At 36.7% G+C, this 27,575-nt stretch overlaps 1 protein-coding gene across 1 annotated transcript in view; it reads left to right on the forward strand.

The window, feature by feature from the left end:
* The window catches only part of FUT8 (fucosyltransferase 8), a 307,869-nt gene extending 280,822 nt beyond the window's left edge, over positions 1-27,047 (forward strand). The window contains exons 7-10 of the mRNA XM_042781142.1: positions 8,853-9,099; positions 12,630-12,806; positions 22,077-22,227; positions 26,730-27,047. Of these exons, the coding sequence (XP_042637076.1) occupies positions 8,853-9,099; positions 12,630-12,806; positions 22,077-22,227; positions 26,730-27,047 (893 nt within the window). The remainder of the gene's footprint in view (positions 1-8,852; positions 9,100-12,629; positions 12,807-22,076; positions 22,228-26,729) is intronic.
* Positions 27,048-27,575: the final 528 nt, after the last annotated feature.

Consider the following 27,575-nt stretch of genomic DNA (forward strand, 5'->3'; position numbering starts at 1 on the left):
AGCTTTGTTGGTTTTTGCTTTTCTAGAGAACCCATTCTAACACACTACCCTTGAAACATTTTTCTTCACAGCAGAACCTTTCACTCATGATAGATATTAAACTTCTCAAGCCTTTTCAATTGTCAATTGAAGACTAATATTTCTAATTGAACAGCTCCAGTGCTAGTGTCTCTGTCTTATGGAGTGATGACAGAATTAATCCTTTTAAATGCAGCTGATAGGAATTGACTGGCAGGGAAGAGGGTTTCTCTAGAGGTGCTTGTTTGCAGCTATGCACAGGGTCATTTTCAAAGAGCTGTTCTAGCAGAGAGCTGAGCTATAAGTCTACTAAGAAGCCTGTGAGTCTCATCTGCTCTTAGCAAAGAGAATTACTTTACAAAACAGGATTAATAACAAGAGGAAGTAGTCTTGAAAATGTTTCTGTTGTTGTTAGGTGCCAACAAGTCTCCTCCAACTCATAGAGAGCCTATGCACAACAGAATGAAACACTGCCCAGTCCTGAGTCAGCCTCACTATCCTTGCTGTACTTGGGCCCATCATTGCAGCCACTGGGTCAATCCATCTCATTGAGGGCCTTCCCCTTTTTCGTTGACCCTCCACTTTACCAAGCATGATACCCTTTTCCAGGGAATAGTCCCTTCTGACAACATAATCAAAATAGGTGAGATGACATCTGGCAATTCTTGCTTCCAAGGAATATCTGGCTGTACTTCTTTCAAGACAGATTTGTTCATTCTTTTAGCAGTCCTTGATACTCTCAGTATTCTTCACCAACACAACAACTCAAAAGCATCAATTCTTCTTTGGCCTTCCTTATTCATTGTCCAGCTCTCACATGCATATGAGATGATTGAAAATACCATGGATTGGGTTAGACACACCTTAGTCATCAACAAGACATCTTTGCTCTTCAGCACTTGAAAGAGTCCTTTTGCAGCAAGTTTGCCCAATTTAGTATTCAGTTGATATCTTGACTGCTCCTTCCACAGGTGTTGATTGTGGAACCAAGTAATATGAAGTCCTTGACAACTTCAGTCTTTTCTCCATTTATCCTGATACTGCTTATTGGTCCAGTTGTGAGGAATTTTGTTTTCTTTATATTGAGGTATAATCCATATTGCAGACTGTAGTCTTCAATCTTCAGCAGTAAGTGCTTCAAGTCATCCTCAGTTTCAGCAAGCAAAAATGTGTCATCTGCATGTCATAGGTTAATATGCCTTCCTCCAATTTTGATGACACGTCCTTCTTCATATAGTGCAGCTTCTCAGATTATTTGCTCAGCAGATTGAACAAGTATGGTGAAAGGATGCAACCTTGATGCATTCCCTTCCTGATTTTAAGCCATGCAGTATTCCTTTGTTCTGTTTGAATGACAGCCTCCTAGTCTATGTACAGGTTCCTCGTGAGCACAGTTAAGAGTTCTGGAATTCTCATTCTTCTCAATGTTATCCACAGTATTTTATGATCCACACAATCAAATGTTTTTGCATAGTCAGTGAAATACAAGTAAACATCTTTCTGGTATTCTTTGCTTTCAGCCAAGATCCATGTGGCATCAGCAATGATATCCCTCATTCCACGTCCTCCTCTGAATCCAGCTTGCATTTCTGGAAGTTCTTTGTCAGTATACTGCTGCAACCATTTTTGAATTATCTTCAGTAAGATTTTACTTGCATGTGATATTAATGAATAATTTCCACATTCTGTGCGATCACCTTTCTTTGGAATGGGTACAGATATGGTTCTCTTCCAGTCAGTTGGCCAGGTAGCTGTCTTCCAAATCTCTTGGCATAGCCAAGTGAGTGCCTCCAGTGCAGCATCCATTTGTTGAAACATCTCAGTGGGTATTCCGTCAATTCCCAGAGCCTTGTTTTTCACCAATTCCTTCAGTGCAGCTTCAACTTCTTCCTTCAGTACTATTGGTTTTGATCATATGCCACCTCCTGAACTGGATAAACATCAACCAGTTCTTTTTGGTACAGTGACTCTGTGCATTCCTTCCATCTTCTTTTGATGTTTCTTGCATCATTCAATATATTGCCCATGTTGTTGTTGTTATTAGGTGCCGTCAAGTCGGCCCCGACTCATAGCAACCCCTCCTTGGGTTTCCGAGGCAGTGTCACTACAGAAGTAGGATTGCCCACCCGTCCTTTTGAGGAGTGTCTGGTGGGTTTGAACTGCCAGCCTTCTGGTTAGCAGTCAAATGCCTTAGGCACTATGCTACCAGAGCTCCTATATTGCCCATGGAATCTTTCATTATTGCAACTTGAGGCTTGAATAGTACTTCAGTTCTTTCAGCTTGATAAATGCCGAGCATGTTTTCCCTTATGATTTTCTAACTCCAGGTCTTTGCACTTTTCATTATAATAATTGACTTTGTCTTCTCGAGCTGTTCTTTGAAATCCATTGTTCAACTTTTTTATCTTGTCATTTCTTCCATTTGCTTTAGCTAGTCTCCACTCAGGGGCAAGCTTCAGAGTCTCTTCTGACATCTTCTGACGTCTGATTCCTGTGTACTCCATCTGGTGAAGTCCACATGTATATCCACCATTTGTGTTTTTGAAAAAAGGTATTTCCAATGAATAAGTCGGTCTTGCTAAATTCTATCATGGAAGCTCCAGAGTTATTTCTATCACTGAAGCCATATTTTCCAACTACTGATGATTCTTTTTTGTTTCCATCTGTTGCTCCAGTCACCAGTGATAATCAATACATCTTGATTGCATGTTTAGTCAAGTTCAGACTGCAGAAGTTGGTAAAAATCTTCAATTTCCTCATCTTTGGCTTTGGTGGTTTGTGCATAAATTTGAATAACAGTAGTATTAACTAGTATTCCTTGTAAAAACAAATCAAACCAAACTCACTGCTGTCAAGTTGGATCCAACTCAATAGCGACCCCTCCTTGGGCTTCTGAGGCAGTATCACTACAGAAGTAGATTGTCCAACCTTCCTTCGAAGGGCTGGCTGGTGGGTTTGAACCACCAGCCTTTTGGTTGGCAGTCAAGTGCTTTAGGCACTATTATCCTATCACTGACAGCATTGTACTTCAGGATAGATCTTGAAACATTCTTTGTGGTGATGAATGCCACACCATTGCTTTTCAATTTGTCATTCCCATCATAGTAGGTCATATAGTTGTTTGATTCAAAATGGCCAAAACCAGTCCATTTCAGCTCACTGATGCCTAAGATGTTGACATTTACGCATTCCATCTCAGTTTTTACAACTTCCTGTTTTTCTAGATTCATACTTCATACAATCCATGTTCTGATTATTAACGAATGTTTGCAGCTATTTTTTCCTCGTTTTGAGTCATGCCACATCAGCCAGTGGAGGTCCCGAAAGCTTTACTCAGACCACTTGTTAAAGTTGGCAATACTCTGAGGAGGCAGCTCTTCCCCAGTTGTATCATGAGTGCCTTCCAACCTGAGGGGCTCATCTTCTGGCACTGTATTGGACAGTGTAACAAGGCTATTTATAAAGTTTTCCAATGGTATATCAGACAGTGTTTCACTGCTATTCATAAGGTTTTCACTGGCCAATTCTTTGAGACATGGATGGCCGCTACCTTCTTCCGAGTCTGTCTTAGTCTGGAAGCTCTGCTGAAACCTGTGCACCATGGGTAACCTTGTTGGCATTTGAAACACTGGAGGCAGAGCCTTCAGCCTTACAGCAACACACAAGCCACCACAGTAGGACAGACCGACAGACAAGTTTCTCTCTCTTGGCTGTTCCAAACCACTCTGCTCACTTCCTGGTCTCCCTCAGCTGCTCTGAACACCACCCGCCTCACTTCCTGGTCTGTCTCCTCCCTCAGCTAGATTTAGAAGAGGGTGTGGAACAAGGAATATCATAGCTGCTGTCAGGTGGATCCTGGCTCAAGGCAAAGAATACCAGAAAGATGTTTACTTGTGTTTTATTGACTATGCAAAGGAATTTGATTGTGTAGATCATAACAAATTGTGGATGACACTGAGAAGAATGGGAATTCCTGAACATTTGATTGTACTTATGAGGAACCTATACATTGACCAGGAGCTGTTGTTCGAACAGAACAAGAGGACATTGCATGGTTTAAAATCAAGAAGGCAGTGCATCAGGGTTGTATCCTTTTCCCATACTTATTCAGTCTGTATGCCGATCAAATAATCTAAGAAGCTGGACTATATGAAGAACATGGCATCAAGATTGGAGGAAGAATCTTTAACAACATGCGATACACTGATGACACAACTTTGCTTGCTGAAAGCGAGGATGACTTGAGGCTCTTACCGATGAAGGTTGAAGAATACAGTCTGCAGTATGGATTACGTCTCAATATAAAGAAGACAAAAATCCTCACAACTGGACCTATAAACAGCATCACAACAAATGGAGAAAAGATGGAAGTTGTCAAAGACTTCACATTGCTTGGTTCTACAATCGACACCAATGGAAGCAGCAGTCAGGACATTAGATGACATATAGCACTGGGCAAGTTGGCTGCAAGGGACCTCTCTCAAGTGCTGAGGAGCAAGGATGTCTTCTTGAAGACTAAGGTGCACCTGACACAAGCCATGATATTTTCAGTTGCCTTGTAGGCATGTGAGAGCTGGACATTGAATAAGGAAGACCTCTTCGAAGAAGAGTTGATGTTTTTGAGTTGTGGTGCTGGCGAAGAATGCTAAAAGTACCATAGACTGCTGAAAGAACTAACAGATCTGTCATGGAGGAAGTGCAACCAAAATGCTCTTTGGAAGGGAGAATGGCCAGACTTCATCTTCACCTACTTTGGTCATGTTAGCAGGAGGGACCATTCCCTGGAGAAAGATGTCATGCTTGGTAAGGTAGAGGGTTGACAAAAGAGGGGAAACCCCTCTACGAGATGGATTGACACAGTGGCTATGAGTTGGACACGACTCGACAGCACCTAACAACATCAACAATAAAGCTTTAATAGAATGGCAAGACTCTTTTGATTGATCAAAGGGTTTATACCTAAGTTTTTTTTAAATAATAAGCTTCAGAAAGCAGGATGTGTAATACAAGTAACAGAATAAACCCTAGAGTCTGATGTTGGCCCTTTTTTATTAGCTGGCTGTGTTACCTTTGACAAGTTCACTTAACATCTCTTAGTCTGTTTCGTCACCTGTAAAATAAGAACATGGAAATAGATACGTGTTTCTCAACCTCTGGAGCCTACAGTAGATTAGTAGAGATGATTTTAGGTGGTATATGAGATAATACTAGGCAGTGCCCTGATAAAACATTAAAATACACATTAAATCTCAAAGTGAAAAAGTTTATCCTTTTCTAAACTTTCTGATTATGTCAAGGAGAAAGTCTCTTTGGCAACAAAATATATTTAATAGCTCTCCAATACTAGATAATTGTTGAAGGGAAAGTATTATGAATTCTTCATTCCTCAAGAGGATCAGTTAGAAAAGAAATTAATTCTGCTCCTTAGAAAGGAGAAGTACAGAAGTGATTTTTTTTTTTTTTTTTTTTTTTCCTCTCTCTCTCTCTTCTGTCAACCTCATTTACCTCCATTTGAAAGGCAAATGGTATGTCATCCAACTGGGAGGACAAATCAAATATTTGAGGCTCAACCCTATCTGTCTTCTCTCATGGTATGACCCATTCTCAGAAAACATGCTTCTTTTCCCTTCACCATGTAATAGGCTTTGGTTAACAAACTCTCCCCCATGGCAATATTCAGGAATCCCATGAAGCCAAAAATGCAAACCTTAAAACCATAGTCTTCATAAAACCATAACTTCCAATTCATCCTTTTTCTCTGTTTATCAGTCTGTTTTAAACTCATAGGAGATTTAAGAGGGAAAGCAATTATCACCTTTTAAAACTTCATTAATAATCTCCTTTTTTAAAAGAAATACAGTTTTGAGCTTGGAACCCTCCATAAGTAATAGTGCCTACATAGAAATTAATAACGTGTTTTATTTTCAATAGGTTTATATTTATAGTTACATCTATAAAATAAATTCACTTAAGTTTTAAAAACTGAGTTAATTTTTTAAAAATAGTACAGGTAGTATATAGATACAGTAAAAATCCTAAAGATGGCACATAAATGAATAAAGTTTAGAAAACACTGAATGAAATTATCTCTAGGATCTCTTCCAGATTTTAATTATTTTCGGTATATATTCTGGCAGAATAAAAAATGTTATATGGCAAATTAATTAAAAGAAGACACCTTCTAGCATAGGACATAGTATATTATGTTCTTTCACTTTGAAATATACAATTATTGAGAGAGTTAAACTTTTATTTTACACCAGTTTTTTTTTAATTTGGAAATGTAAATACCCTTTTCTTAATACTTTATTGTTGTTGTTATGTTCCGTCGAGTCACACCCAACTCATAGCAACCCCTCCTTGGGTTTCTGAGGCAGTATCTCTATGGAAGTAGATTGCCCAGCCTTCCTTCTGAGGATTGGCTAGTGGGTTTGAACCGCCAGCCTTCTGGTTAGCAGTCAAGTGCCTTAGGCACTACGCTACCAGAGCAGTTGAATATGTTTTGGTAGCATGTCTGCTAATGCTTGTGTATTGAATTTTTTTAATTTTTAATTTTTTTCCACTGAAAGTAGTTTAGTTCTGAATGAGGTTTTAGAACTAGAAATCTTGAGTGGATATTACTTGGAGGATAAGACTTTTGACTATTCCTGGGTACTAAATCTTGTCAGTAACTAGTAGAGTCTTTGCCACATAGTAGTGTTCAGTAAGTATTTGGTGAACAAGTAAATAAATAAACTAACAAAGAAACAACAAAAATAAACCAAGTTCTCTGTCTTGAAGGTGTGGCTATAGTTCTCATTTTTTTCCTGAAAACTATTAATAGGACTAACTATAAGGAAGTTTAGGCCTTGGGACAAATTAGAGGGTCACACTTTCATTTAAATGAAATGTTGAGCTAGTTACACTGAACATTTAGAATACTGTGTTTAGGACAAAGTCACAAAAAAGAACACAGCTCTACTAAATTTTCTTTTGTTTATGGGATACAGAATTTATGATAATATATGAGAGGCATGGTTCTTTCTCTTCTTCCCTCCCTCATTCTCTCCCTTTTTTTCATTCTTTCTTAAGTTATTTTTATAAAAATTAACTGCCTTTCTCTCTTCCTTTCTTTGTTTCTTCCTTTTCTTTGTCATACGGGCACTGCTTCTGATCAACTCTTCATCAGGGAAACAAACAAACAAAATCAAACCTGTTGCAACTCATGGTGACCTGATGTGTTACAGAGTAGAATTTAGAATTCTTTTGCTCCATAGAATCTTTTTGGCTGTAGTGTTTACAAAAGCAGATCACCAGGCCTTTCTTCCACAGGACCACTAGCTGGCTTTGACCCGCTAAATTTTGGGTTAGCAACCCATTGCAAACTGCTTGAGCCAGGGACCATCAGGGAAAGCACTCCAGTTTTCCTTGGGAAGACTATTAGAGCTTAATTTAAAATGCAACTCACTCTTTCCGTGCACTCTCTTAAATTATAGTTCTTCATCTGATAAAGGTGCCAACTCTTTATTGGCATCCTAGATGAACCACAATACTGGTGATAAATTTTTTCATTGCCATTTATTCTTACGATGGATGTCTGTTTCAAAGGGTTTGTTGTAAGAATCCTGAAATGAGTTTTCTGTATGAGAGAGAGAATAATAACTAGAGGTTTTTCATTCTTACTCGTTCCAAGCCGACTTTCTAATAAATGTGCAATTGATTGACTGCATTCCCAGATCATTTAATTTTCTTTTTAAACATTTTGCAAATATGCAGAAAAATGGAATTTGAGGACTGTGTTTTATTCTGATGAGTATATTTTAAATGTATTCTATGTTTATTCTCCAAGAGTACATTCTTTCTTTAATGGTCCAGTGATTACAGTAATTGTAATTCATTATGCACAATGACAGCATCTTAACTGGGGTTATTTTGTATGTTCAGGTTAATATTTTCAGTTATTGGAAATTTAATTCAGTACATTTTATATTAGTGAAATCTGCCCCGTGTCTTTGTTTTTTCTGGTTATTACTAGGTAGTTTTTAATATGTAAAATAAACTCTGGGGATGCTAGCTACTGGATTTTTGTTTCTTCTTGCTTATCACTACATTATAAAGTTGATAGAACAGCAGTAACAATATATAGAAGTTGGATTCTGAGAGTAATAATCATCTGTGAAAATTAGCATCTAATCTCTATTCTGATTTTAAATTAATAGGGAGGTAAACAAGCAACACAGATTTTGTTATTATCATAACTGAAAATATAGTAAGTCTATTTTGGCAAAGTATACAAAAGACTTTAAAATTATGTAACTTAAAAATTACTTAATTTTTTAAAAAGATAAGTATGCTTCACTTAAAATTATAATCATTAAGTATCCCCAGAATCATTGTACTCTGTCTTAAAAGTAATGCAGGAACCATTTACTGTAATGACAGGCTGGAAGTTTTGAGAATATTTTGTTCAAAAACAATTGCAACAGCAACAGTACTTTACCCAGCTAGCTGTGTCTCCTGGGCAACATAGCTGTATTATCTGGTTATTTCGAGTTTCATATGCCATCCTTTCTGGGGTATGAGGTATTGATATGGCAGCATATTGTGATTTAAAAAAAAAAAGCCATTGACTTGAGAGGCATACCAACTTAATGCGAAACTCAGCTCTGTCATTTTGGCTCCAATATTTTGTGCACATTACTTAACTTCACAGAACCTTTCTTTTTTCCTCCTGTGTAAAGTAAAGGTGATCATAATTCTTTAGAACAGCTATGAGGATAAATAGTAAGTGCTAGTTCAGTGGTAGTTGTATGAAGAATACAGTATGGTGATGATATGTTTTGATCTTCTTTCAGGTGAAGTGAAAGACAAAAATGTTCAGGTGGTCGAGCTCCCCATTGTAGACAGTCTTCATCCCCGTCCTCCATATTTACCCCTGGCTGTACCAGAAGACCTTGCAGATCGACTCGTTCAAGTCCATGGTGATCCTGCAGTGTGGTGGGTGTCCCAGTTTGTCAAATACTTGATCCGCCCACAGCCTTGGCTGGAAAAGGAAATAGAAGAGGCCACCAAGAAGCTTGGCTTCAAGCATCCAGTTATTGGGTAAGATTCTGATTTGTTCCTAATATAGTTATATGTAGCAGCAGGATTATATACTTTCATAATATATTATGAAAAGCTAGTTTTATTTTCATAGGCTTACCAAGGAACAAAGGTTCCAGAGTTCCCCTTATGTCACAGGAAGACTGTTCTTTGTTCACTTCAACATTTAAGTCATCATACTTTGTCACTCTTACTCATTTATTCCTTCATCAAATATGTTAGACTCATATTTCTGAAGTTAGCTGTCTGTCTTGGGGAAATCTAGCAAAATTTTGTTTTATTGGGAGTATTGTGGATATAACATGACTCCTGTTTTGTCTTAACAGGGCTATGAGTGGAAGCTGTCAAATTTGCAGCCTTTCTAGTGCACCTTATTTTTAGGTTGCTTTAATTGCCATTGTGATTATTTTGCATTTATGATGTTCTGTTTCCTTGTCTGTCCTGGAAGCTATCTCAAGAATTAGGATATTATTTGTAATATAAAATAATTATTGTTTAAATTATTATTTAAAATTCTCTCTTGACCTACTAGGGAGTTATCATGTATTCATGTATCATATATTCAAGCTTTTATACTTGGTTAAGGGAAATATATCAGGAAATCCTGTGAGCAAGAATTCCAAAAAAATATCTTTGTTGACAAACATATACTCCTGTATACGTGTATAAAACATTTTAGAAAGAGGAGTTTTCCTGGATCCTGATGCCATATTTCACGTCCTGGAAAATGTTCTTTGTCATTAGACCTAATGGAAAGAATACTAGACTGAAAGTTAAGTGACCTGGGTAATAATCCTACCTTTTCCCTCCTTAAATGATTCTGGGCAAAGTTACTTAATAATAATAGTAGGTTTTGATTTTTCCATCTGTAAAATGGGAAAGATAATACCTCTCCTGAAGAGGATAATGTGATGATGTAAGGATGCAAACAGGATTTTAGTTTTGTGAAGGAAATGCACTACAGAATTACTATTCAGAAAGATTGATGTTTAAATATTCCTGAAAAGAGACTTGTAGATTAGACTGTGGCATTCCACAGCCTATTCTGGTCATAATAAAGTCAGCCATTGACTGATACTAATAGATGTATCAATCAATGTATTATTATCAGTCTGATACTAATACATGTATCAGATTAATTTAAAAAAAAAAAAAAAAAACTACTTTCCTGTTCATTACAATCTACAATAGAAGAGACTTGCACAACTAAGCATTATACTGGATAGAATGTGGTAAATACCTTGAGACAAGCATAGAAAATATTACTAGGAGATTAGGAGAGGGAAAAAGTACTTCTATCTGGACCAGGAAAGGCAACATAGCTACAGTGTTTGAACAGGCTCTTGAAAGTTGGAGAAAGCTAATAGTGTCATAGTTGAATTACCCAAATACATACAATTACATTATCTCACTTGATCCGGTAACATAATCCTATGCAGTGGGTGGTGATACTCTCCACAAGTAGGAAACAGGCAGCTGTGCTCTGGTCAAAAATGGCAGCGAACCAAACTGGTTTGAGTGTGTGTCGTGGCCGCCATCTTTGAGTGAGGCACCACTGCCTATTTCCTGTTCTGTTCAAAGTCCAGTAAGCAAGAGATTCAGTTGCTGTGCAGTGCATACACTGCCCTTATTTCTATGGTCCACGACTGAACCCTTTGGAACTGATTTGAAGCCCTGCAAAAAAAATAGCAGGTATTGGTGACAATGTGGAGAAATTAGAACCCTCATCCATTACTGGTGGGAATGTAAAATAATACAGCCACTATGGAAAACAGTTTGTCAGTTCCTCAAAAATTTGAACATAGAACTACCATATGATCCAGCAAACCCAATCCTAGGAAAATACCCAAAAGAAATGAAAGCAGGAATACATACACAAGTGTCCATTGCGGCATGACTGCCAATAGGTAGAAACTGCCTAAATGCCAATTAACAGATAAATGGATAAATAAAATATGATCTACACATACACTGGACTGTTACTCAGCCATAAAGAGAAAGGAAGTCCTGATACATGCCACAGCATGGCTGAAGCATGAAAACATGTTAAGTGAATAAGTCACAAAGGAACAAATACTGTATGACCTCACTTAGATAAGCAAATATATAGAAACCAAATGTTATTATATTAGTAGTTACTGGGGTGAAAGGGAGGGGGAAAAGGGAAGTTTTTGCTTAGGAGGCATTGCATTTATGTTAATAGTGGTGGAATAACTTGGAAAAGGAGGGTGCTAATGGTTGCACAATATGAAGAATGTAATCAGTGTCACTGAATTTTACATGTAGAAATTGTTGAATTGGAGAATATTTTGATGTGTATTTCTACCACAATAAAAATGCAAAAGAATAAAAAGGATATGGGAAGGAAAGATGATAAAAGAGGTGTTCATCTAGATGTAGTATGGAACACAAAGGAAAGAAATAGCCATGAAGATGATAGAGAAACTCTGGTAAATCAAAGCCTCATTCCAAATTCATAATAAAAAGCTAATTTTAGGTTTGACATAGGCTTATTGTTCCAGTCCTACATTGAGATTTCAGTAGAATCAAAGTAAGATTGCCCATATGCTGTGACCAAAGGAAAATAAATGTATCATTTTCAATTTCCACATTTGAATAGTACTTTAGTAATGAGCATGGGAGGGGTGGTGAATTTAAGGAGTCTTTTGATTTATCAAAACAAACTATGACTCTTACTATTCTTATTCTTATTCCCATTACATTTACTTTGCACTTAAATGTGAGAATACTTTGGAAGTCAGTCACTCTTTCAGTGCAGGAAAATGTAAATCTATGTCCCCAGTTCTATGATTTTTCAGGGACTTTCTTAAGTAGGAGACAGATGAGATCAGTATCTGTTTGCATTTCATAGAGTGAAAAACAGAGAAAGGAAATTTCATGTATACAACAAAAAGGATGGATGGATCCATGAACTTAAAATAGTAAAAAAACCCTTAAGATGGTTTGCCTACTTTGTGCTATAGGAAGAGTCTGTGCAGACCTGCGATATTTTGTTGGACAGTTTTGAATTCTATAAGCTATCAGTTATAGTAACTCTACACTCACTATAAAATGTAGCAAAATGAAGGGGGAGGGGAATCTTGGTCTCAGAGTATTACATACAATATCTTCAATGGTTTATAATGTCTTCAATGGTTTATAATAACAGCTGTGAATCCTAGTATCACTTTATCTCAAAAATCTTTTCTGGAAGGCTTGTTGGTATTTTGCCTCCTAGTATGGATTATAATTCTGTAATCTCCCTGTCATTCTTGATATGGCAATTGCTTTCTCCGTAAGAGAGCATTCTGCAAAGTCTTCATTTATTTTCCAGTTCCTCTTGTATTGTTTAACATGCTTGCAAATATATTTAGAATATATGTGTTTGAGCTGTTTTTTAATATTTATTTTATTTTTCCTAATGGTGAAAGTGCACAAAAAGTTGGTATAAAAATGCCCATAACCCCATGAAGCACCAAGTGGTTCAGAACATTATCAGCAGAATCTGAATTTCTTCTTCTGACCCCCAGAGTCCATGTCAGACGTACAGACAAAGTGGGAACAGAAGCAGCCTTCCATCCCATCGAGGAGTACATGGTGCATGTTGAGGAACACTTTCAGCTTCTTGCACACAGGATGCAAGTGGACAAAAAAAGAGTATATTTGGCTACAGATGATCCCTCTTTATTAAAGGAGGCAAAAACAAAGTAAGTTAGACCAACTAGTGATTCTAGGGTGGGATTTTCTCTTTCAGTTGGAAAGGATCCTCAAGCTCATGATTTATGATTCTTGTTATAATATCATTACTGATTATTGAGTTTTTTAATTCATATGATTGTGTATTTGTAATACTGTTAATCTAATCAAAGCATATTTTATTAGCCAGAGGATTAAAAAAAAAATCTAAAATGAACTCAACTACTGATTATGCATCATTACCATTCATCATCATTATCATCATTGAAAGTATTTGCTAAATAACTATAAAGGACTGTTAACAATGAAACACACAGGTGCTTGCACTTCTTATCTCAGTATCTTCATTTGCAATTACAAGCAACTTAACATATATGAAAGATAAAGAATTTTCATCTTATAAACTTTTACTAAAGAAAAGTAAAGAATCAAAAGGTGAGTTTTACAAGTGGAGGAATAAGGATTATTAATATATATGGTACAGTAATCGTCATTTATGAAGCCTACTTATGTTTCAGGCTATGTGCTGGAGTTTTCATGGTAATCAAGACTGTCACTGCTCTCAAGGAACTCCCAATCTAGTGGGAAACAAACAATTACACAGCAGTGTGAGTAGGGCTACTATATGGATAAACATAGGATGTTATGAAAACATAAGTGCTGATCTTAATTGGATTTCTCATCATAGAATCTGGATTGTAGATGGCTTTTATTTGCTACCAGTAAATACAGGATTTATTAAATGTATGTGAAAGTAGAGAATAGGGAGGGAGAGGGAGGGAGTTGCAGCCTTAGCTCTGCTCAGATACCATCTGCTCGAGAAATCATCCCTGAACCCTTGACTAGGTTAAGGGCCCCTCCTCTGTACCTCTAAAACATTTTGTGCATTCCTCTCTCATAATGTTTAGTACATACTTACCTCTGTCTCCTTCACTTTGCGTAGTTCTCACCAGTAGCAAGTGCCCAATAAATATTAAATTTTGTTTTTTATAATACCATCAGTTTGGAAACATTATATTAGCTGTTAATCATTTAAGCCATTTAGCTGTTTAATTAACATATTTCTTGGCCCCTTTTTTTATGTCACAAAGTAAATATGTTTAGAATGAGGACTATAGTGCAGATGTTTATCCAAGTCATTGGATAAGTTAAATCCTATTGCTACCTCCTAAGAATTTAAATTAACATGTTACAAATTGCTGTATATAAATAAAAAGCAAGAGGGCAAGAAATTTATTGGCTAAGTATAAAGAATTATAGATTTCATGAACATTTAGGCACAAAACACATTACAGTTTCACAAACGTTTTTCCATTTTGATGTTCAGACCTATGTTGTTGTTATGTGCCGTCAAGTCAGCCTCGACTCACTATAGTGACCCCTCCTTGGGTTTCCAAGGTGGTATCACTACAGAAGTAGATTGCCCAACCTTCCTTCCAAGGAGTGGCTGGTAGGTTTGAACCACCAGCCTAATGGTTAGCAGTCAAGTGTCTTAGGCACTACACTACCAGAGCTCCTGTTCAGACCTATAGGAGAGAAAATAGAAATAGTTCACCATACTCTTTCATTTTAAAACACCATCCTGAATTTTTAGCTTGTTTGAAGAAAAGGGTATTAGTTTTATCTTTTCTTTCACTTGTTCTTGAATGCATCAAAAACCTTTCTCCTTGATTAGCACAGTAACTCATGCTCATTAGAAAATGTGGAAATTAGAAAATATATAAGCAAGGAATAAATACTGCCCACAGTCCTATCATTCAATGGCAACAACTGTTCAGATATTGACTTATGCATTCCAGTTGTTAAGAATCACATTTTTAATAGTTGATCTTGTTATTGTTCAGTGCCATCAAGTTGATTCTGACTCATAACGACCCTGTATACACAGAATGAAACACTGTCTAATCTTGTACCATCCTCATAATTTTGCTATGTTTGAGCCCACTGGTACAGCCATTGTGTCATTCCATCTCATTGAGGGTCTTCCTCTTTTTCTTTGACCCTGAACTTAACAAACATGATGTCCTTTTCTAAGCACTGGCCCCTCTTGGAAACATGTCCAAAGTACATGAGACACAGACTTGCTATCCTTCTTTCTAAGAAGATTCTGACTATACTTCTCCCAAGACAGATTTGTTCATTCTTCTGGCAGTCCATTGGTATATTGAGTATTTATTTCCAGCACCATAATTCAAAGGCATCAATTCTTTTTTGGTCTTCTTTATTCATTGTCCAGCTTGCACATGCACATGAGGCAATTAATACTGTGACTTGGGTCAAGCATACCTTAGTACTTAAAGTCATAACATTTGCTTTTTAACATTTCAAGGAGGTCTTTTGTATCAGACTTCCCAATTTCTTAACTATTGTTGTTATTGTTGTTGTTATGTGCCATCGAGTCGGACCTGACTCATAGCAACCCCTCCTTGGGTTTCCGAGGCAGTATCACTACAGAAGTAGATTGCCCTAACTTCCTTCCAAGGAGTGGCTGATAGCTTTGAACCGCCAGCCTTCTGGTTAGCAGTCAAATACCTTAGGCACCACGCTACCAGAGCATGGACTTAAATTGTGGACCAGAGTAGCATCCATCCTTAACAACTTCAGTCTTTTCTCCATTTATCATGATGTTGCTTATTGGTCTAGTTGTGAGGATTTTTGTTTCCTTTATGTTGAAGTGTAATCCAGACTGAATGTTTAGTAGTCTTTGATCTTCATCAATAAGTGCTTCAAGTCTTTCGTTTTCAGCAGGCAATGTTGTGTCCTCTGTATATTGCAGGTTGTTAATGAGTCTTTCTTCAATCCTGATGCTGCATGCTGCTTCATGTAATCCAGCTTCTCAGATTATTTGCACAGCATACAGATTGAATAAGTATGGTGAAAGGATACAACCCTGATGCCCACCTTTCCTTACTTTAAACTATGCGGTATCCCCTTGTTCTGTTCAAATGACAACCTCTTAATCTATGTACAGGTTCCACGTGAGCACAATTAAGTGCTTTGGAATTCCCATTCTTCACATTATCCATAATTTGTTATGATCCACACAGTCACATGCTTTTGCATAGTCAATAAAACAGGTGAACATCTTTCTGATATTCTCTGCTTTCAACCAAGATCCATCTGATATCAGCAATGATATATCCCTTGTTCCAAGTACTCTTTTGAATCTGGCTTGAATTTCTAACAGCTTCCTGTCAGTGTACTGCTGCAACAGTTTTTTAATTATTTTCAGCAAAATTTTACTTGCTTTTGATATCAGTGATATTGTTAGATAATTACCACATTCTGTTTGGGCCACCTTTATTTGGAAGGGGGAGCACAAATATGGATCTCGTCCAGTCAGTTGGCCAAGTAGCTGACTTTCTTGGTATAGACCGGTTGGCATTCCCAGTGTTATATCTATTTGTTGCAACATTTCTGTTGGTATTCTTTCAGTTCCTGGAGGTTATTTTTCACCAATGCCTTCAGTGCAGCTTGGACTTCTATTGATACCAGCAGTTCTTGATCATATGCTACCTCCTGAAATGGCTGAATATCAATTAGTTCTTTTAGGCATAGTGACTGTGTGTCTTCTGTCCATTTTCTTTATATGCGTCATAAGTCATTCCATATTTTACTCTTAGAATCCTTCAGTATTACAACTCAGGGTTTGAATTTTTTCTTCATTTCTTTCAACTTAAGAAATATTGGACATGTTCTTTCCTTTTAGTTTTCTAACTCCAGGTTTTAATGCACTTACATTATTGAGCCGCCCTTTGAAATCTTTTCAGCTCTTCTACTTCATCGTTTCTTCCGTTTACTTCTGCTACTCTCTTTTCAAGAGGAAGTTTCAGAGTCTCTTCTGATACCCGTTTTGATCTTTTTTTTCCTTGTCTTGTCTTTTTATTCACCTTTTGCTTTTTAGTGTATGATGTCCTTGATGTCATTCCACAACTCATATGGTGTTCGATCATTAGTGTTCAGTGCATCAAATCTATTCTTAAGATGGTCTCTAAATTCAAAAGGGATATACTTAAGGTCATACTTTGGCCCGCATGGACTTATTTTTCTTCAGCATCAACTTGAACTTGCATATGGCAGTTGGTAGACAGTTCCCTTGGCCTTGTTTTGATTGGTGATATTGAGCTTCTCCTCATCTGTTCCCACAGATGTAGTTGATTTGATTCCTGTATATTCTATCCAGTGAGATCCATGTGTATACTTGCTGTTTATGTTGTTGAAAGAAGGTGTTTGCAATGAATAAGTCATTGGTCTTGAAAATTCTGTCATGCAATCTCCAGCGTCATGTCTGTCACTAAGACTATATTTTCCAGCTACCAATCCTTCTTTGTTTCCTACTTTCACATTCCAATCACCATTAATTATCAATGCATCTTGATTGCATGTTTGATCAATTTGAGACTGCAAAAGTTGGTAGAAATCTTCAATTTCTTTTTCTTTGATATTAGTGGTTGGTGTATAAATTTTAATAATAGTCATATTAATTGGTCTTCCATACTCTATATAATTTAAGTTCTTTTTCATTTACTACAGTAGATCATTTTATTCAGGTCATTAAAAAGTTTGTTTAATACAATAATAGATCTTTTTTTCAGGTCACTAAAAATCACTCTGTAGGAGCTCTGGTAGCATAGTGCCTAAGGCACTTGCCTGCTAACCAGAAGGTTGGCGGTTCAAACCCACCAGCCACTCCTCGGAAGGAAGATTAGGCAATCTACTTCCGTAGTGATACCACCTCAGAAACCCAAGGAGGGGTCACTATGAGTCGGGTCCGACTCAACGGCACATAACAACAACAAAAATCACTATGAATATCTTCTTTTAAAGGGCTACATATTAATTTTATGGATTTGCCATTACTTATATAACCATTTTCCTTATATTTAAGTTATTTTATTTCTAATTACTTACTTTTATAAAAACTACTTCTATACATGCCTAATACTACCCATATTATTCCTTTTACTACCTCTTTAGACTTCGATCAAAGGGTATGAACATTTTTTCAGCTTTTGATCCAATAGTGTATATAAATAACATTTTTATACCAAGCAACTCTTACAGTACAGTTAGCAGTATCTATTTGGACTGTGGGAATTGTAGTCAGTAGCTATAACTCCTTTCCCCATAATAATCCAGGCATCAGTTTTCTCCATATTCTGTAAATTGTAGTCACATTTTATGCATAATTTTGTTCTGTATGGAAATTCTTTAATTTTCTAAATAATTTCAAAGATTTTCTAAGGTATTTAAATGCTATTTATGTCCTTCATTCTTTATTTGAATGTTTTTCTACTCTGAATTAACTCTGATTTAGTTAGTTCACTCAGGATTGGTTTTGATACCTAAGCAAATCATAAAACCTCTATCATTGTTTGAGAAGACCAAAAGCATGGACTGATCTCAATAAAGTATATAGTCTCTAAGGCTTTTCTGCTTCACGAGGATGAAGAGATGAAAATTAAAATTAAATGATACATAGGATTCACACAATCAGAGGAAACCCCATTGAGGGGGGTAGCTTGTCCTTTGAAAAAGTGGGCAAGATTAACTTTATACATGTGGTTTCTGTATGAAGATGAGCAATTAATGCTTTGGTGGTTGGTATTAGACCTCAGGTTTTTTTAGGTTAGGATTGAGTTCACTCACAGTATTTTAACACCAATGTTCCAGAGACTGAGGCAGCAATTGTAAGGTGACAATATCTTTCTTAGGTGATTCACTGTTGTTGTTAGGTGCCATTGAGTCAATTACGACTCATAGCAACCCTATGTACAACAGAACGAAACACTGCTCAGTCATATACCATTCTTGCAATCCTTGAGCCCATCATTGCAGCTGCTGTGTCAATCCATCTTGTTGAGAGTCTTCCCCTTTTTCACTGACCCTCCACTTTACCAGCCATGATATCTTTCTCCAGGGACTGGTCCCTTCTGACAATATGACCAAAGTAGGTGAGACAAAGACTGGCCATTTTCACTTCCAGGGAGCATTCTGGCTGCATTTCCAGGACAGATTTGTTTGTTCTTCTGGCAGTCCATGGTATTTTCAGTATTCTTTGCCAACACCATAATTCAAAGGCATTGACTTCTTCAGTCTTCCTTGTTCATTGTCCAGCTTTCACATGCATATGAGGCTATTGAAAATACCATGGCTTGGGTTAGGTGGTCTTTTGCAGCAGACTTGGGAGTGGAATACAACATCTGATTTTTTGAGTGCTGCTTCCATGCATGTTGATTATGAATCCACATAAAATGAAATCCAAGTAAAATTCACTGTTAGAGTGTTTAAATCCCAGAGTCACTGACACTGAAGAAAATAAGACAGACTCAGTTCTTTTAAAGTTGACCAGACAATATTATCTTCTAAGATTGTGGAAACTGGTAATAGGAATAATATAAGAGGGAAAACAAGCCTTTTCCAGTCTCTCAGATTAAATATTTACCTGTTTAGTTTACTCTTTATAAAAAATGATGGATTAGTTCTTCCTGAAATTAGGATCAATGACAATAATAAAGACAAAAAAATTAAAATGTTAAAAAGATTTTTGTAGTATTTGGTTGCCCTGTGAGATGAAGAATCGGCAATAGGAATGCTAAATCTCTTCACTATTTTTCTTTTTAACTCCTATGATATGCTAGACGAAGAAGTACAGAATACAAAGGTAAGGAAAACATAATATTTGGCTCTTAATCTCAGTATATATCTTACTGGTAGTCAGTACACATGTAACAAATAATTACAGTGTAATTAGATATATGTCTCGAAGAATTTATATACCAAGTACAGTGAAATCAAGATGAGTGTCTGCAAGACTTCAGAAAAGAAAATTTGGTATTTATAACTTTAAGCTAATCCTTTGTGAGTGATACAAAAATAAAATTTATAAGGTAGAAGAAGAAAAAGTATTTCTTTTTATCATTGCGAATCTCCTCAACCTCAGGGTACAAGAATTCCTCTCCCAACATACCTATAGAGAAAACACAAGAAAGAAGCATGTTTGATCAGTAAAATCCAGAAGATGCTATGCTAATTATCTACAGGTGGAAACTCTCCCTCTCCCATTATTCACTTTGTTTCTGGGTTTTTGTTTTCCCACATTCTTTTGTGTATAGAAGTAAGACCTGAAAAGGTTAGGTGTACTTTTGCCCCCCAAGATGAGTCTTTAAGTTAGGAAGGGCATCAGTGTTAGTGTCACTTCTCAGTAACTAGATAATTCCTTTCTTTGTTTCACTGAGCACCAAAACCATGCCGACTAAATGGTCTTTATTCAGGATAAAACCTGCTTTGTTGTGTTTTAGCAATTCCTCCTCTCCTCTACCCGTCAGCCTTTTCTTATTTATTGATACTGCTTCTGTCCTATGCCTCACATACGTGGCTTCACAGCAATCACATTAAAAGTCTTTCTGGTTGTTTTCTTTTTAGAATAAATGTGACATTTCCCTCATCTCCCTGATTCTGAGCTGAGGAGGGCACAATGTCAAAAATAATGAGGCCAAATGAATCTGAACACTGAATACCAGTCTGAAAACAGTGTTCAGAGACTTTCCCTTCACAGTCATCATTAGAAAGGCAATGAGGGAAAGCTCCTTGGAGGCTGGAAATGAAGAGAAATCTGAAGCAGCTGTTATGGGATTAGAAGAGAGCCCCAAACACAGGTAGCAGTTACTTGTTCACTTACTTATTCACACAATATTGTGTAGAGTACTACGTGATGTGATGCAAAGAAAAATGAGGCATGGTCCCAACTTTTGGAGAATACTGACAGGTAAACTGAATCCTGCTGTTTCCAGGTTTCTGAATAGGAGCTACTCTTCTTTCAGCAAATGTTTATTGAACTTATTATAATTCAGATAGTCTTCTAGGTCCCAAGAATAATACAGTGAGCAAAGCAAATGAAATGCTTCCTTTTATAGAGCTTACATTTCAGTTAGGGATGATTGAGGTGTGGAGTAGATGCAAACAATAAATAAAATGTCAAATGATAACAAGAGCCTTGGAGAAAAATTGAACAGTAAAAAGGAGAGGGATTTTCAAAGACATCGTTGATAAGGCAACATTTGGGCAGAAACCTAAAGGAAGTAAGGAATCAAACCAGGTGGATGTCTAGGGGGGATAATGTTTAACAATCATGGCTGATGTTTATTGAACGTTTACTATAGGTCAGGTACTCTTCTGAGTAGTTGGGTTACTGTATTCTAAAAAGCCTTGCCATCCTCCCTTCTAAGGAGTATTCTGGTTGTATTTCTTCTAAGACTGATTTGTTTGTTCTCCTGGCAGTTCATATATTCAGTATTCTTCGCCAGCACCACAATTGTAATATGTCTGTCGTCATTTTTCACTGTCCAGCTTTGTTATGCATATGAGGTGATTGTAAACACCTTGGCTAGGATCAGGCACACCTTAGTCATCAAAGTGACATCTTTGCTTTTTTAAACTTTAAAAAGATCTTTTGCAGCATATTTGCCTAATGCAGTCATTTGATTTCGTGATTGCTGCTTTCATGGACATTAATTTTTGACCCAAGTAGGGTCTATACTAGAGTAAAATTAAACCTCTACTTCAGAGAGGAATCATTTGAACAATGATTTCCAACAAAAGTCATGTTTGTCATGTTTTAATATTTTGAGACACATGTCCTATCGTAAGACTAACAAAATGTTACTTGATGGGCAAACAAGTTGCTTTCATAAATGTATTAGATTGGCTTTCCATTACTATTATTTGTTAAGAATAAATGGTGATCTAAGAAGGAGGGAAGCTGAGGGGAGGTTGTTGGTTCTAATACGTTTTAAAAATACTCATCTCTTTCTTTCTTTGCATTATTAACTTATAATATCAATAAATAAAACATTTATGAAGACTAACCTATGTGGCATTATCACAAATTAAAAATATGAATGTAGTTTTGTCATAATGTTTATATTCTAAAGGAAAAACTTAGTGATCAAATATGAAAGCACCTTGAAAAAATTCAAAGGTCATTCATTACAAAAAGGATAAAGATATTTCTGTTTTCTATTTTTTGTGAATTGAGAAAAAAAATGATATTTGTGTTTTGTTTTTTATCTAACATGCCAATAACTTTTAATATACAGGGAATTGCAGGATGGTTTCTGCCCCACTGATGGATTCAAAGATGCTTTTTTACTACTGTGTTGAATGTCATAACTAAAGATCTCTTTACTGTTAGAAAAAGAGGAGCTCTTGGTCAAGGCGCAGGTCTGCCTTCTGATAGGATACTGTAATTTTAGTGACCATGTATAAATTTCTTTTTTCAGGTATCCCAATTATGAATTTATTAGTGATAACTCTATCTCTTGGTCAGCTGGCCTGCACAATCGATATACAGAAAATTCACTTCGGGGTGTAATCCTGGATATACACTTTCTCTCCCAGGCCGACTTCCTAGTGTGTACTTTTTCATCCCAAGTAAGTGACAGTAGGGCATTTTCAAATGGGCAGTGTTAGTCATATTGTGGTCAGGAAAATAGGTTTGTGTTTTGTTGTTGTTTTTTAACCTTTTTTACCGTTAGTTGTCATGACTCAGGTGCAATATTCCTGATGTTTAATAATGATCACTTTTGTGAAAGAATGAAAAGATTCTATAAAATAGCTATTTGTATGCACTGAATATTTAGTTGTTTGTTAGCAATGGTTGAATACTTCTCTGCTGAAGCCAGTTACTGGAGTTGTTTAAAGTACTTGGCTTGTTCACAGCATTTAACAGAAACACAAGTAATTAAGTTTTCTTAATACTTCTGTTTTTGCATATACCCCACATATAACCAGATTCCATCCATTTCTACACATCAGTGCACTGATCCTGAAGGCTTAAATGCATAGTATTTTGCCTCACTTTATTGCTTTGTATAAAATGGAAAAGAAGGAGCAAATGCAATTCCTCTTCAAGTGCTATTACACTTCTGCTAAGCAGGATACTGTACATTAAATTTAAGCAATACCCACAATCATTCATTGAATTTAATTGTTGCACATAATTATATGTTATGGGTTTGGTGTGTGTGTGTTTCTGTGTCTGGTCCAATCGGTCTTATAATGCCCAGTGAAATAATCAGTATAGCAATATTTATTGTACATTTTATTCTGCTCTCTAATTTATGCATGTATTTTTGGTTAGTTCATCCAGCAAGTTATTAAATGACTATTCTGTGCAAACCATTATATTAGATTTTTTCTTTGGCGGGGGGTGGGGGGTGGAGTTCAAAGGAGATTGAAGATACAGATCTTTCCCTGGTCCAGAATCTAATAAGCAAAATACACATGAAATAACTAGAGGATGATTACCAAGAAATATAATAGCCCTAAGAAGAAACAGAGAAAAGAAAATATTAAAACAGAAAACCACATCATTTTCATGGGAATATACTTCAGAAAATAAAGGGACAGTTTTTTTTACATGCCTGTATCATTGTTAAAAACATACCTACCCATGTGAAGGCTATGCATTCCATCAATGTGGCATAAGAATACAACTGTACTACACAGAGCAGGAGTCACACAGCAGCAGCAGTTCCAGTCAGAAGGGAAACTTCCTTAGTTCCCATAACAGCAAGTTCAAGTTCAAGTTCCCATAACGGCATCCACTACTGATCTCTCCCTAGTTAGAGAAAGGATCGTATCTTTCAGAAACACCCTTTTCTAGTCTCATGGTAGGGGCCTTATTCCTACCTGGTCCCTCCCAGCTATTCTTGAGAATTTAGTGCTGTACCTACCTAATCAACAGGTGCAGGTAACTAGTAACAACTCCCATGTCTTCCTTAATACCTATTATTAGAATGAGTGAGTCAAGGATCATTTCCCAGGTATACTACCTCCCCTTTAGGCCTGGGTTTTAGGCCTAAAGAGGTCTATTTTTGTAGTCCATGGTTTTTCAGCATCAGCACTATTGACATTTGGGGCCAGATAATTGTTGTAGGGAGCTGTTGTGTGCATCTTAGGATGTTTAGCACCATCCCTGGCCTCTACCCATCATATGTCAATAGTACCACCACTTCAGGTTAGGACAACCACAGTTGCCTCTAGGCATTGCCGTATATCTCCCTCAGGGACAAAATCTCCCATTTGAGAACCACTGCTCTTGTCCCAGGAGCCCTGGTAGTGCAATGGTTAAGCATTTGGCTGCTAACCAAAAGATTGGTAGTTTGAACCCACCCAGCCACTCCATGGGAGAAAGATGTGGCAATCTGCTTCTGTAAAGATTATAGCCTAGAAAACTATGGGGCCATTCTACTCTGTCACATAAGGTTGCTGTGAGTTGTAAATCAACTCACTGACACCTAACAACAATAACAGGTCTAGTCACGAAACTCTAAAATTATATCTATCTATCTGTCCGCACACATGACTCAACATTTATCTACCTTACACGTAGGTAGGTATTGAGACTTACACAGATCTGCTCAACTCTTTGCTTTCCTTCTCCTAGGCCTCCTTAATAATACCATTAGGCTCGTTCTAGAAAGAAAGGTTGGCTTTGCCTGATGTTATATCTTTCTGGTGTTACAATATGAATATGGAAAACAGAATCTATAAGAGATAATATGCAAAACAGTTGCAAGCATAAACAGGCTGCCTGGGTTCAAAACCTAAATCTACCCCTTACAATAGTATAGTCGTAGACAAATTCCTTAACTTCCCTGTGCTTTAGTTTTGCATCTATAAAATGATCATAATGCTAGAAGCTTATATGGATTTTGACATGATTAAATAATACCTAAAAACAATGTCTGGCAGTTAAGCAAAACTTGGCAAATATAGGCCTCTATCATTATTATTGTAGTTTGCTATTATTGTAATTGCTTTGTCTTAATTACTGAGTTTTTTCTTTTCCGGAGTCCCTGTTGATTTTGCTTACCTTTTGTGAGCCTTTGGCTGCATTTGAAATTTAAAGTTCCAAGTATTTTCAATCTCCATTTTGTTATAATCACAGTATTCTACCAGGGATCTTAGTTGCACCGTGACATTCCCAATATAAATCTAGTTTATTAGTAAAGTAGCAAAGTTCTCGTCATCTTGGTTCTATACCTAGTTGTAATTCTAGCACTAGAACTGGACAAATCTCTTAATATGTTTGTATTTTAGTCTCTGTCTCTAAAATTAAAGATTATGTCCAAACCCAGTTGCATTTTCAAATTAACTACAGCATTTGAGAATTGCTTTTCAAGTACCTAGAATTCAGATTCTATAAGAAGTTGAAGTGACAGTTAACCAATCAAGTTCTATTTGCTCATAAGAGAAAAAAATGCTCATCTTCATTTTTGGTGATCTTCATGAATGCTGAAATTTGAAACGATTGCCAAGTAATCCTAAATTTTTCCACTGAGAGGATTAACAATCACTACTAGAAGTTTCATTTTAAATAAGTGCAAAATAATTTAAAAAATAAGTAAGTGCAATAAAGCTTCATTAACTGAGATACTACAACTGTAGATTTGGGAAAATTTGTCCTGAGTTCTCTATTCACAATATGTGTAAAGGAAGGATTTTCTAAGCCAAATGATAATATTCTCTCTTTTGTCTTCACCTACTCTTAGAAAAGGTTTTGAAACCTATTTTCTCTATAAATGAAAATATCTGTTAATTGCTCCAAATAGTCTCTCTCCATGGATATATAGTTTAATTTTTCATGAAATATTAAGTTTAAGAAATGGAGCTCATGACACAATAGAAGGTCCTAGTTAGAATGAGACAAAAATGTAGAACAAAACTCCCATTCATAAAAAAGACCAGACCTGACATACAAACACCAGAGGAACCCCAACACTGTCACCCTAAGATATGGAAGCTAATCCCAGAGGTCACTTTTCAGCCAAATAATAGATTGGCCTATAAAATAAACAATAACACCTGTGAGGAATGTGTTCCTTTAAACAGTCAACGATAGGCGTCCAGACTGTTAACACTTACACAGAAGCAAAGATGAAAAGGCAAGGAGGGTCAGGCAAACTAGATGGATGGAAATGAGGCAGGTGGAGTGGAAATGGTTGAGAATGCTGGCACTTTAAAGGGTTATATAACCATTGTCCAGAACAATCTGTGTATGAATTTTTAATAGGAATCCACTTTGCTATGTAAACTTTCACCTAAACACAATAAAATATTTTTTTTTCAATTTTTAAATGGAAAATGCAGCTCAGATTGTAAAATTTTAACCACCATCTGGTAAGTGGAGAAGGTATTCCTTGGCTGTAGGGGTCTTTTAAGAAGCGCTAAAACAACACTAATATGATAGATGTATACTCTATCTTCTCCAAGGGTTAGTCTAGCTTAGTCCAAGCTTGCTGCCGTGTACCCAGCACACTTAAAATTCACTAGAACAGAAATGGCAGAGATGTTTTATCTCACTTGCCAGTGCCAAGTGATAGTAACTACCTAAGTCTTGTTGAGCTCTGAGACCAAACCCTAAATCAGCAGAAGAGAGCTGTGGTTGATGAGCAGTACATGAAGGAAGAGGGAGTCGCAGCATTTGTGTAAAGCATTTACAATCTTAATCCTAAACCTTAAACTCTTTAATTAGTTAATTAATTAAATTATTTAATAAATAATGTCTTACTTATTTTTATTACCACCAGTGCCCAGCACTGTGTGACTCTTAATAAAGTTTATTGAAATTCACTAATATTCTTAAAGGACCTTGCAACATATTTATGTTTTTTTCCCTCCCAGAGATCTTAACTATAATAACCTTTCATAAGTAAGTAAATAAATAAAAGCACAAAGATGAAAAATGACTTCATTTGTACCATCATCTGAGATCAAATGGACTGAAAACTTGTGACTAAAATTCACTACTTCTCAACCTCTCAGTCCTAGAGCTCCATCTTTTTGGCCAAGGATTTTCCAGTTTCTATGAATGGGAGAGGGTTTTTATGTACTAACAGGTTTTTTTTTTCTCCTCATTCTTCCCCAAGGTCTGTCGAGTTGCTTATGAAATCATGCAAACACTGCATCCTGATGCCTCTGCAAACTTCCATTCTCTGGATGACATCTACTATTTTGGGGGCCAGAATGCCCACAACCAGATTGCTATTTATCCTCACCAACCTCGAACTGCAGATGAAATCCCCATGGAGCCTGGGGATATTATTGGTGTGGCTGGAAATCATTGGGATGGCTATTCTAAAGGTGTCAACAGAAAACTGGGAAGGACGGGCCTGTATCCTTCCTACAAAGTTCGAGAGAAGATAGAAACAGTCAAGTACCCCACATATCCTGAGGCAGAGAAATAAAGTTCAGATGGAAGAAACGAACAGCCAATCTCAGTTCAAACGATTTGAGCCAAACAGTAAACCAAGAAGTCCCTGATTTAACAATGTGTGGTTAAATGAGTAGATACCCTCAGCATCGAGAGCAACTGAGAACAGACAGATGCTTCATTGGTGGAATTCCTCTTTAACAGGGCTGCAATGCCCCCAGACCCATACCCAGTTCAATAATGTACTCACACATAACATGCAAGCAGGTTGTTTTCTACTTTGCGCCTTCTTTCAAGATTATGTCCCCATGAAACAAACACTGCCACAATGTTTAATTTAAGTGACACAGACATATTTTGTGCAAGACTTCAAACATGGTGCCTATATCTGAGAGACCTGTGTGACCCAATGAAAAAAACCCAAATAGCTCCCTACTGTCAGGAGAGTTGATTCTTAGCCAGTGGTGGTACTGTAACCACTGCATTCACTCCAGTCAACTGATTCAGAATGAGAACAGCTATTTTTTTCTTTATAAGATTGTCTGGATTTTTTTTTTAAGTA

The sequence above is a fragment of the Orycteropus afer genome, unplaced genomic scaffold (genome assembly GCF_000298275.1).
Source record: "Orycteropus afer afer isolate SDZICR_OR568_19922 unplaced genomic scaffold, OryAfe1.0 scaffold00088, whole genome shotgun sequence".
Lineage (NCBI taxonomy): Eukaryota > Metazoa > Chordata > Mammalia > Tubulidentata > Orycteropodidae > Orycteropus > Orycteropus afer.